The 13,002-nt window shown below is 38.5% G+C and overlaps 1 protein-coding gene across 1 annotated transcript in view; it reads right to left on the bottom strand.

The window, feature by feature from the left end:
• LOC124283964 overlaps window positions 1–13,002 on the bottom strand; it is a 71,468-nt gene that overhangs the window by 42,274 nt on the left and 16,192 nt on the right. The window contains 1 exon segment of the mRNA XM_046720014.1: window positions 7,407–7,702. Within this exon segment, the coding sequence (XP_046575970.1) occupies window positions 7,407–7,599 (193 nt within the window). The 5' untranslated portion in view covers window positions 7,600–7,702.

The raw sequence follows: 13,002 nt of genomic DNA, 5'->3' as shown, positions 1-13,002 counted from the left end.
TGGGGTAGCCTAGCGGTTAAAGCGTTGGCTCGTCACGCCGAAGACCCGGGTTCGAATCTCCACATGGGTACAATTTGTGATGCCCATTTCTGGTGTCCCCTGCTGTGATGTTGCTGGAATATTGCTTAAAGCGGCGTAAAAGCCAAATTCAGTCAGTCAGTCAGTCAGAATCAAATCTTGGCATAACAAGCGAACACTTGACCCACTAGGCTACCACCCAGGCATGAAAGACACTGACATCCTTAACCAATGTATTCCTACCTATCTGCCAGGGAAGTTACAATTCTCAACATTTAATTAACACTGCTGGACAAGTGATGAAATCCAGCTACATTTACATCACACCTGTGACATCCAGATGCTACAATCACATCGGCAGGTTCGTTAATTAACGTCTCACATCGAACAAATAACAGATAGCTATCACATGTTGTCGTGAATGTGACTTGTTAAACATTGCACATCACAACAAGGACGCTGTGCCTATTATCATCTTACAGTGAAAGTTTTAGTGTGGACTCACGGACAAGTTGATAAGTGAGATAGGAATTGCTATGTATTAGAATCAAAAAGATTGCATGGCCAAACTTTGAAAGAGATGGACCCCCATCCCATCACAAACTGACATGTTTCTCTCTGTAGCTCATTTGTGGTTTGCATTTCAGCTTTGATGATAAAGAAAAGCATTTTATTGGAATCGTAATTTTAGAAACTGCTACTGCTACAATGTATCCTGATGTATGGAGCTTGACAAAATGCATATGGAACAGTTCTATAGTTCACTGGGCAACCACTGTCCTATTACACACAGAATATTCCAAAATGTCCAGCCATTATTCCTCGAGCTGTATTTATTTCTAAGATAAACCCAATACAAAATGATAATCAGGAGCATTTTATCCTCGGAAAGACTGACAGATGAAGACTTTTCCACCCATCTACCTCAAACAGATCTTAAAACTCAAGAACCAAACCTATTTATACTAGAGGCCTCAAGCTGATCTTACTACTAAAAGCCATAGTGATCTTAGCACTTAAGGCCACACACTGATCTTAGCACTTAAGGCCACACACTGATCTTAGCACTTAAGGCCACACACTGATCTTAACACTTAAGGCCACACACTGATCTTAACACTTAAGGCCACACACTGATCTTAACACTTAAGGCCACACACTGATCTTAACACTTAAGGCCACACACTGATCTTAACACTTAAGGCCACACACTGATCTTAACAGATAAGGCCACTCACTGACCTTAACACTTAAGGACACACACTGATCTTAACACTTAAGGCCACACACTGATCTTAACACTTAAGGCCACACACTGATCTTAACACTAAAGGCCACACACTGATCTTAACACTTATGGCCACACACTGATCTTAACACTTTAGGCCACACACTGATCTTAACACTTAAGGCCACATACTGACCTTAGCACTTTAAGCCACACACTGACCTTAGCACTTTAAGGCCACACACTGATCTTAACACTTTAGGCCACACACTGATCTTAGCACTTAAGGCCACACACTGATCTTAGAACTAAAGGACTTCAAATTGCTTCAATCTGTTTGTTTATTATTCCTCAACAAATACTGCCTGATAACATTCCTTAGTCTGTCTGACAAACTGTATTGTCTAGATGTTCCACATGTGCTGAATCTCCCATTAGCAGAGGCTTCTTTTCAATTTAAATGAGTTGTCTATTTTAAACAAAATTAAATATTTTCAAAGACTATAGATTAGTGAAGACACCACTCTGAGGAACACTAAACAAATTGTCGTTTGTTCAACATCAGTCAGTTTATTATTGCTATAACCTTAACACATAACATCCTCATTACTTAGTAATGACTCGTTATTTCTGTTGCGGCAAATATATATCAGCAATCAAGTTGGATTATATATCTTCAGCTTGCTAAATTAGGAGATTAGGTCTGTGACGTGAGCACAGGTAATCAATTCATCCCACACAGAAATCAGTATGTACCGGTATGTACTGGCCTCCATCACAGACTACCTATCATGATGACAGCAACTCTATTAGATTACCCGAGTCACCTGTAGACACATCATACAGAACACACAGGGCCACTCCATTCTACAAATAGAATATTTTATCATAAAGCAGTCATCCAGACACATCAGCAGCAGTCATCATTCCGATCAACAAAAACCAATAATCCCTCCTTCATCTCCAGGTAATACTGCAAGGTTGATGAAAGCTTTGAGGAAAATAGTATAATGCTGATACAGCAATGTTCATATTACAAAAGATGCGTCAGTATTGAGAACTAATTTTATGATTAAATTATTATTAGAGGTAACAAACCCTTGAGCATGGTTAATTGTCCTCCCAGAACTTGATGCCTGTTTTGAGGAAAATAGCATCACACTGATACAGCAATGTTAATATTAGAAAAGATGCATCAGTTCTGAGAACAAATCGTACGTTGAGATTATTATTACAGAGGTAACAAACCCTCCAGCATCGTAAATTGTCCTCCTGAAATAGTTGCCTGTCCTTATCTATTGGGTAATTCAATTAACGATCAGTGGGAAATAGCAATTGATGTCAGCGATGAGCTCAGAATAGATTAACATCATGCAGTATACGATCTGAACATCGTGACCACAGCGACCAATGCAAACACTTTGAAAAAGGATCTCATTGTTTTTTATCTGCTAGAGTTCAGAATATATTGATGATCCATAAATAATTAATGGTTGAAAGGGTGTAGATATGTATACATTTCACTTATCAAGACGTTCCATCAAACTGGTTAGAAAGAAAACATTTATTAATTGGATTATAAACAGATCTAAAAACTAAACGATATAGACATTAAAGCAGTAGTACATGACTGATAATACAGTTCAGTGGAAACCAAAAGATTTCCATTTCTTCCCTTCCCCGCATGTACTCCCCCATCCTGTCTATTCCATACATTCTCCCCATCCTGTCTATTCCATACTCCCCATCCTGTCTACTATTCCATACATTCTCCCTCCCCCATCCTGTCTATTCCATACATTCTCCCCAGTTTGTACATTTCCCCCATCCTGTCTATTCCATACATTCTCCCCCCACCCTTTTCCATACATTCTCGCCACACTCATCAATATTCCAGGTATATGACAGCTGAACGTAAATTATCACATCTGGACCAGACAATCCAATGATTGACATAACATGACAAAATATATTTGACAATTATGTTTGTCAGTTTGCTTGCCCAAGGGACTTCGAATCCTATAGAAACCCCTGTTGATGTACTTTACTGTGAGGGGCGGTGGGGAGCCTAGTGGTTAAAGCGTTCGCTTATCATGCCAAAGACCCAGGTTCGATTCCCCACATGGCTCAAATGTGGGAAGCACATTTCTGGTGTCCCCCGCTGTGATATTGCTGGAATAGTGCTAAAAGTCGTATAAAACCAAACTCACTCACTCACTTAAGTGTGTACTGTAGACTAACATCTAGACTCTGAAATGAACATATTTTACTGAAAAAAAATGTTCAGAGTAAAAAAAAATATATATATAATGAAAAGGAACCCTGAGACTTTCTTCATTCAGCTGTGGAAATCTAGACTTGCCACATTTTCTAGACTTGCGTGGGCTTTCTTGGATATATTTGCTTCAGGGTCTGTACGAGAGACTATGTGTACTGCTGCAGCAACCAAAAACTGAGCCCCACCACCCAATATCACCATCACATACCTGAATAATGCCATGTGCAGCATCAACCAAACTTGATAGTCCTCTCTCATTACAAGGCTGGTATATAGCTCAAACAAAGGTACAACACAACAATCAGTTACATGGAACTGTCACCAGTGCCATCTATATGACCAACAAAGGTATTCATTTCTTCATAAAGTACAAGGTGTCACTTCTAAACCCATAATTCTCGTTAGCTGTTCATATGACAGAAGTAGGGGATGTTGCAACTGACATGTTTACGATGAAGAGGTGCTTAACCCGACCAATATAAGCCTAATATATGCAAGTACATGTACATAAAAGCCAACTTTGTAATGATGTTGACCTACTTGTCAAAGCTTCACACTCTCCTCGCATTCAATAGTGATTCCAATCAATGACTGACTGACTGACTGAGTTTGGTTTTACGCCGCCGCTTTTAGCAATATTCCAGCAACATCACGGCGGGGGACACCAGAAATGGGCTTCACACATTGTGCCCATGTGGGGATTCGAACCCGGGTCTTCGGCGTGACGAGCCAACGCTGTAACCATTAGGCTACCCCACCGCCCCTCCAATCAATGACAATAAATCTTACTGGAAAAAAGGACGGTGTACTCAGATTTTGGGGTCAAATTAGGTGCGTTTATATTATAGGAATAAATTTGGGCGACTTCGATTGGGTTTAATAATTCTTGTCTCATCTAAACAAACAATATCAATTAGGTCATGTCAATTAATTGAATATAGATTAATAAATGTCTGTCAAACATAAATTTGTCTCAGAACTTACTGACAAATTTCACCAAAATCTTTCTACTCAAGCTGTCAAATTAACTTTGGCCAACTGAACAGTTATTTGGAACTGTTTTGAAAGAACAATACGCTGAGATGCACAGATTATATTGAGAGCTGAATTCTATTTCCGGGACAGGATATATCATCTCACTTCCTACCTAGCATTATCTTGGCACGGTATCTAAATAACAGGATGACATTTAGTCAGTGTGACAGTCTATTTTCCCTGACAACCATAATGATCCTTATCATATGTATTTCCTTGGAATTATTGGACAGAATGTCAGAGTTCTATTTTCCAGATTTGGAACTTTCAGGCAGAATACCAGGATCTGTTTTCCAATTAATTAACAGAATACCTGGCTCTTTATGAATAATATTTGTTTTGAAGTATTATTAGATGTAGGCAGACTGCACGTTCTCAAACCCTGACAGTGTTAACCATTACTCATCCTGTCTGCCACTTCATGTTGTTGTTGACTTTCTACAGACTAGTGTGGAATAAAACAATATCAACTGCTGTATTTTGATCACTCATAGACACACGATTATCACACATATGTGATAACACTCACTGATACAGCATGCACGCACCCACACACACACACACGTATATATCCTGCCTTGACAGACATGCAGACATTCTGAGGACCAATTCCAACCCAGACTCCCCACCAGGATCTGTAAATTTGGTTATCATGTCTCATTACCCACCAATGGAATGGACTGTGATCACTGGTTTGTCTGGTCCAGGGCAATCTTAAACAATAGTAATTCCCATACTTTAAGTGAGTGTGTTATTAGAGTTTTACACCATTCAGCAATATTCCAGTTATATCATGGCTGAGGACACCAGAAATGCGCTTACAACATTTTACTTATGTGGGGAATTGAACCCGGATCTTCATCAGGATGAACAAACGCCTTAACCACTAGGCTACCCACTGCAGTAAGGCCGACTTACAAAACTGTAGCATGAACACTTTACCATGCTGATAATAACTGTAATATTCTGAATGTTGGCATTGTGAAATTTACTTTGAAACCATCAGCATTCACAAACATTTTTACAAATATATGGTAGATATTAATGTCTTCAATATCCCTCAAATAGATGGTAGATATTAATGTCTTCAATATCCCTCAAATATATGGTAGATATTAATGTCTTCAATATCCCTCAAATAGATGGTAGATATTAATGTCTTCAATATCCCTCAAATATATGGTAGATATTAATGTCTTCAATATCCCTCAAATATATGGTAGATATTAATGTCTTCAATATCCCTCAAATATATGGTAGATATTAATGTCTTCAATATCCCTCAAATAGATGGTAGATATTAATGTCTTCAATATCCCTCAAATATATGGTAGATATTAATGTCTTCAATATCCCTCAAATAGATGGTAGATATTAATGTCTTCAATATCCCTCAAATATATGGTAGATATTAATGTCTTCAATATCCCTCAAATATATGGTAGATATTAATGTCTTCAATATATCCCTCAAATAGATGCTTCAGATATTAATGTCCCTCATCAATATCCCCTCAAATATATGCTAGATATTACTGCCAGTGTTAGTATAAGCAATATCATGCTGAAAAACATACTAGCCCTAAAATCATAAATTCCAAATGCCAAATTTTTCATTGTGTGACCGTGCACATAAAACATGGTCGAATGATCCAACAAAAATGCATTGCCACAGAATGAGTGTTATTGTCACATCACTGTGTGTAGTATCAACAAGCACCTGTGCATTAGTCAACTAGGTCAACTCCATCTCACATGAAACAATGACATCATCAAACAACATTTTCTGAAACAACATATATAAACATCACAGACATTCTCATACAAAAATAAACATTCAGCCAAGGTTATTATCTTGATGACAACAAATCACAAAGTATCAAGAAAATAGAATTAAAGCCAAAATTCTAGTGAATCTCTGACGCTTATCACTGAAGAGCCATTTCTAACATTTCCTCCCATCCCATCCCTGAAGGCAAAGGTCATTGCCTGCCTAAGTGACATTCCATGCAAGATCTTCCTGCTTCCTTACCTTAATTAATTAATTAACCACCAACTGGGGAATAAGGACCCATAGCTTTCCAATTCCAAAACATGAAAACATCAAAGATATTTCGACCCTTGTTTTCGAAGCATTTAACATTGAAAAGGTCATGAGTGTGGCAAAGGAATTTGTATCCAGTATTCCGATAACAAGGATTATGGAAAGACAATTTAACCATCAGTTATTCAGAAGCGAGTGACATAAGTCATTTAACACCAAGAATGTAGATGTTTACATATGAGGCATGACATCCAAGACTCGGAAGCAATATTTTGGTTCTTGGAGGATGTTACTAAAAATAGCTTAAATTCCTGTCTGTCTTTGGCGTTATATTGACCTCAGTGTTTACAACAGAAAACATGTCAAATTAATAAAATCACTGTTAAATAACTGTTTTTATTGATTAAATGTCAAGTTTATCAATATATCACATGCATAATAATTCTAACATGGCCCCATAATTATCATGCATATTTGATAAAGCTACAACAACATAGATTGCATTATGCTGATAATTAATTACTAATCACTGTGTTACATCACTAATCCATCTGCAAGGTTGCTAATCAGGGGTTTATTGGGTGTCAGGTTTCCAAAATGACTGCCACAGGATAAGAAAATGTATCACTGCACTCTGACTTCTGTAATGTGTCAAGCTTTCGATTCATATTTGCATGACAATTAAGCGCAGATGTTGTGATGAAGATTTCATGTTTGCTGCACGTCTGACCCCGATGACAGGGGTGGTGAGATAGGTGTGAAACCCTGTGAAGGATGTATGTAGGTTATACAACAAATACTCACCATCTCCCAGGTCAACCTTCACACTGGTTCCACGGAACACAAAATACAGCACCAGGCGTTTTTTGAAGGGAAAATGACTGACAAACTTGATGACTTGTTTGTATAATTCCGATATTGTATCCCAAGCCGGAGGGACAAGAGCGTAGGTCCCTTTGTCCATCCTCTGACCGTGATCCCAACCACAGATCTCCATATTGGAACGAGCCTTTTACCAAACTGCTATTGATCAGAGAGAGACCGGCTTCCCAGCCGGGAACAGTCCATTTTTGCCAGTGGGGGGAGCTAGGAGGCTGGCCCTGCCAATGAAAGAAAACTACCATCACCAAAACAAACAAAAGAAGCTTGGGTAAAACAGAGACGTAAAAGGGTCAGGTGCTTTATCCACAAAAGGCTGTTATTCACTGACTGAGTCGTAAAACTGTAACTTATTACAATTCAATTAACCATGGCTTTAAAAGCTGTTTGTGAATACACTTGATGTTGATCAGTAAACAAATAGTCTGAAATATCATATATATTATGGATGAATAACTTTGAATGTATATTTTAATGATTTTGCATCATACATACTCTGAGTATTTTCTATTCACACTCATAGAACAAATTTTCAATGGTTTGAAATAGATTCTAAACTGAAAAACATTATCAGGAAACAGTTCTCATCACATGAGGTCACGAATGACAGCCATCTGTTTCAACAGACCTGTATGAAAATATAATCTGACAGTCTGCACGTACACCCAGAGATAAGTGCACTGAAGTCCTATAGCAGATTTGTCATAATCATAAAATAAAACCCACAACCTTTCAACGGGCTTTTCTCAAAAGTACTGTGTCCCTTTTAAATGATTACTTATTAAACAATATCACTGAATAATATACTACTCAAAAAAGTTAAAGAACAGCAAAAAATGGAAGAATATAGCACATCCGCCGCATGCGAGATTTACTATTGGCACATGAAAATATTGGTGGTTTTTATCTTCTTTTGATCAATTTCAATACAACTTCAAAAACAAACTTCTACTTACATTTCACCAGATAAGTTTAAAGTGAAAGAGAGCAGGGACATAAATACTTCTGAGAAATTCCCACAACTAACTCCATGTACAGCTACTGTTGTGGTAGCTGGTTTGCAGGTAGTCTTCAGGAAAATAACAGGAGAATGTGTACGTGCATGTTGTCTGGTTGTTTCAAACAACTGCATCTTGTAAATTCCCATTTTATATATTTAAGACAAAGCAGAATATTTTCACAAGATTAACATATCTTCACACCCACATTTTCAGAAATAAATGAAAGCAATCACCACAAGAGTGTATATTAACATTGTATTAAAAATGGTAGCAAACATTTCAACAATACGGAAATGACTATTTCCATATAAGGTTTTCGGTGACAAGAAAGTGACATGTTGATATTCAAAATAAAAAAATACTTTATCATATAATTCTGTCTTTTGCTCAACAAAGTTGTGTAACTTGCTAATTTAGACAGGAAGGTGAAACAGAAAAATATGGAAGAAAAGATTTCATGTCTTCCAAGGCCAGACAATATTTACTTCTTTGTTCACGTGATGTTTCGATTATCCTGGCTGTTGTGTGGGATAAAAAGATAAAAAAGACACTTCAGACTTTTATATTTGTGTTCTTCAAGATTGATCTCAATATGTAAATAATGTCAACTAAGCTAAATATAATAATTCATGACCTTGGCATGCTCAAGGACATTTCAAGTCCAAGATGTATGACTTTAATATTAATGAAAAACAACCTGTAATTGAGTGTTTACGAAAGCTGACAACAGCAGCTCTAGCATGCAAGTCAACAGTAGTTCCTTGTGTAAATGGCTGATTCATGTATTGGTAAACATGGGAATGTGACGAGGTAAAAACAACCTGTGCTATTATTTACTGTTCATACACAGGGACATCAGGACATGTCCGTCTTATAAACAAGGCTTCTGTCAACAAGTGTGAAACAAAATATTGTGGCAGAGGAGATATATCATTCCGACAGAAACCGGAAACTGAATCAACTTGTACCCATAATCCCCGCTTTAAAATGTTCTTACATCACAACCCCTGCTCTAACTAGACTGACTGAGTTTGGTTTTACGCCGCTTTTAGCAATATTCCAGCAACATCACGGCGGGGGACACCTGAAATGGGCTTCACACATTTGAGCCATGTGGGGAATTGAACCTGGGTCTTCAGCATGACAAGCGAACGCTTTAACCACTAGACTCCCCCACCGCCCCTCACAGTAAAGTATATCAACAGGGATTTCTATAGGATTCGAAGTGCCTTGGGCAAGCAAACTGACAAACATAATTGTCAAATATATTTTGTCATGTTATGTCAGTCACTGGATTGTCTGGTCCAGATGTAACTAGAGAAAAACTGGGTTATATACAAGACAAAATAAGTTAGAGATATTGGTATTTTTATGATTGATATTTTATCAGTGTGTCAATGAATAAATAGATCATTATTAATGATTTCAAAATTTACATATATCCCTAACTATTTTTGTCCAGTATAGTTGGGTTTAAAATTTGAAGCTGGGGCTGCTGGAGAAAAAAAATTCTTCGGAATATTCACTTCAAACACACTGTAAACTCTGCAACACAAACAACACTAATGTACACATCTCAATCAACCCCACCCCATCCAACCCAACCCCATCCAACCCAACCCCACCCCATCCAACCCAACGCATACAACCCTACCCTACCCATCCTTACACAACACAATACAGCCCCAAACCACACAATACAATCCTATTTCAACTGTTAATGCCTCAACTGTAACATGTGAATTACTTGATCACTGAAACACCTTGGTTCAGACAAACCACCAGTCAAAGATCACACCATCACAGAATAGTGAGTGAGTGAGTATGGTTTTATGCTGCTTTTTCATCAATATTCCAGCAATATTATCGCATGGGACACCAGAAATGGGCTTCACACATTGTACCCGTGTGGGTATAGAACTCGGGCCTTCAGTGTGATGAGCAAACGCTGTAACCATTAGGCTATCCCAGCACCTCCACAGAATAAGAAAGTGGTGGAGTGAGATATGCTCAGGGGTGTAAATAACTTTAAAATTGCTGGTGTGCTCCGCACAGTGGCACATGTAAAATCACTTGCCCTGATATTTTTCCACTATACTGGCCATTTTCTTGTTGATTTTTTAATTACACAACATAATTAATATTGGAAAGTCAACTGGACACCGGTACAGTGTGATATACAAATTTGCTTGCCCGACAGAAAAAAACACTGGACTCGGGCATCGGGCAATGGGTTATTTCCACCCCTGTATGCTCCTGGCCACTGTGAGTGAGTGAGTCAGTGAGTTTGGTTTTAAGCCACTTTTAGCAATATTCCTGCAATATCATGGCGGGGGACACCAGAAATGAGCTTCACACAATGTACCCATGTGGGGATTCGAACCTGGGTCTTCGGCGTGACGAGCGAAAGCTTTAACCACTAGGCTACCCCACCGCCCCTCTAGTGATACCATGGAAGAAGACCCTAAAATATGCCATCGAGCACTGTAGGTACGTGGAGAAACAAACCCATGTTCCATGCAAAGAGTGAACACTTTAACCATTAGGCTACCTCGTGATTCTGTGCTGAGATAGAGCTATTAATGTCACAAGTGAGTTGGTCTTTTTTTGATCATCTGTCTAGTCACTCTGGGCATTGTGGCCACGGATCAATATCATCTGAAGGCAACACTTCTTGAGTTTATGGACTTGGTTGTCACGTTCACTGTCTTGGTTGATACATGTTATCTTATCCCAGTGATATAAATCACTGGATTGTCTGGACCAAACTTAATTATTTACAGCCTGTCATTATAGAGCAAACAAACTCAGCAGTCGTGGAGGCCAACTCATCCAAATTTAGACGTCCGATAAGACAAAAATGTCTGACCCGTTTCCCACAAACCCCCACTTCACCTGTGTAAGACTGAACCAAACGAGGTGCTCTAACTTTGATGTCATGGCGAAGACAGCAACATGAACATGAAGAAGTTGTTTGTACATGGGCATCCGCTGCAACTATGTGCATAAAGCTCTGACAAACATGCCGTCTGCTACTGCGCCAACATCGGCATGGATACGTGCGGGTTGTCACATCCGGACCAGGGTTTGCACGAGTAAATGTTGTTGCAGGTCATGACATGACAGACATGGTCATGGGCTCCCTGGACCTGCCAGCAGTCAAGGTATTGTACCTCTAAAGCAAGGTCAAGGTCAAGGTCACAGAGACTGCCACTGACTGTCATTAAGGTTCGCGAAATGATTCTTATAATCATAGCTGTATTTATAGAGCTGGCTTACTTGACATATTTCAGGGATTTGCTACACCTATTTAGAGGTTGATATCAGGACCCAAATCTCCGTTGAAATTCTTAAATCAGAATTTTACTACGTCCCAGTTTTAATTAATACTGTCTGATTAATGGTGTGTCGTGCAGAGGTGACTTCACTTCAACTGATGATGGACTAATAGGAGGCTTTGATGCGAACATTTACATCATTGCATTGAATGTAATATTAAAGTATATTGTTGAATAAGTGATGTCAAAATGTAAACTTTGAAGTGAGCCTTTGATAAACTATAACTTTCAGTCTCATAAAATTCTTTAAAAATTCTGAAAATTGTAAACTGTGTACTTCTTTCATCTGTAACAAGTTTAACATTGGCATGTGAAGGAATGAACAGGAAGTAGCGGTACAAAAATGTGAAAGGGCATTGAGAGATGTGAAGGGACAAATCAGAACAAGTGAAAGGGCACAATGGACATGTGAAGGGCAATATGGAAATATGAAGACGGACAAAGAGAAATGTGAAGGGCAAATTGGACATGTGAAAGAGCAAGGCGGAAATGTGAAGGGACAGAACATGGGTACAAAACCATGACCTTTTCCCCAACACAGACATAAACGGACTCAAATCTGACACCAGCTGTATACCGTCAACAAATTGTTAATAAACCACATACTGTCATAACCTTAAGAATTCAGACATGTCCAATGTCACTGTACACAATCCCCATGATCTAACATTGCTGTAATGACAAATCATCCCAAACCATGGACTTCAGCACAAACATTTCAATATGTTTACACCACAATAAGTTGGGTTCCATGTTCATAGTTTATGTGACAGTCAGTGAAACCACTGCTCACCGACACAATGAAGTACAAAGTTCAATATCAACAACACAGGAAAACAAAAACAAGCTTACCTCTCATGACAGATGTTCCATAAAAAGGGAAAATATCAAAACCGTATAATTTAATAAAGCATTATCCAAAATATGATTTAAACAACATTGTGCTACACTGCTGCACTAACAGCTTACAGAAGGGCTGACCATGTTGTAACATTCACCTAAGGCAGAACGCCAGCTGGGCATTATAGACAACACACAGAATGTTGCCATTATCCTATTGAACGCTTGCTGAAGTGACAGAAGTGGCTATTTCAATATCAGTCAATATGATCTATTCAGTTTTATTTGAAATACGGCCTTAATGAACATAATGACCTTGACCCTTAACCTCTGACCTTACAT

Source organism: Haliotis rubra, unplaced genomic scaffold, assembly GCF_003918875.1.
Source record: "Haliotis rubra isolate DU_JTF1 unplaced genomic scaffold, ASM391887v1 Scf326, whole genome shotgun sequence".
Classification (NCBI taxonomy): Eukaryota; Metazoa; Mollusca; class Gastropoda; order Lepetellida; family Haliotidae; genus Haliotis; species Haliotis rubra.
This window is presented reverse-complemented; position numbering and strand designations above follow the sequence as displayed.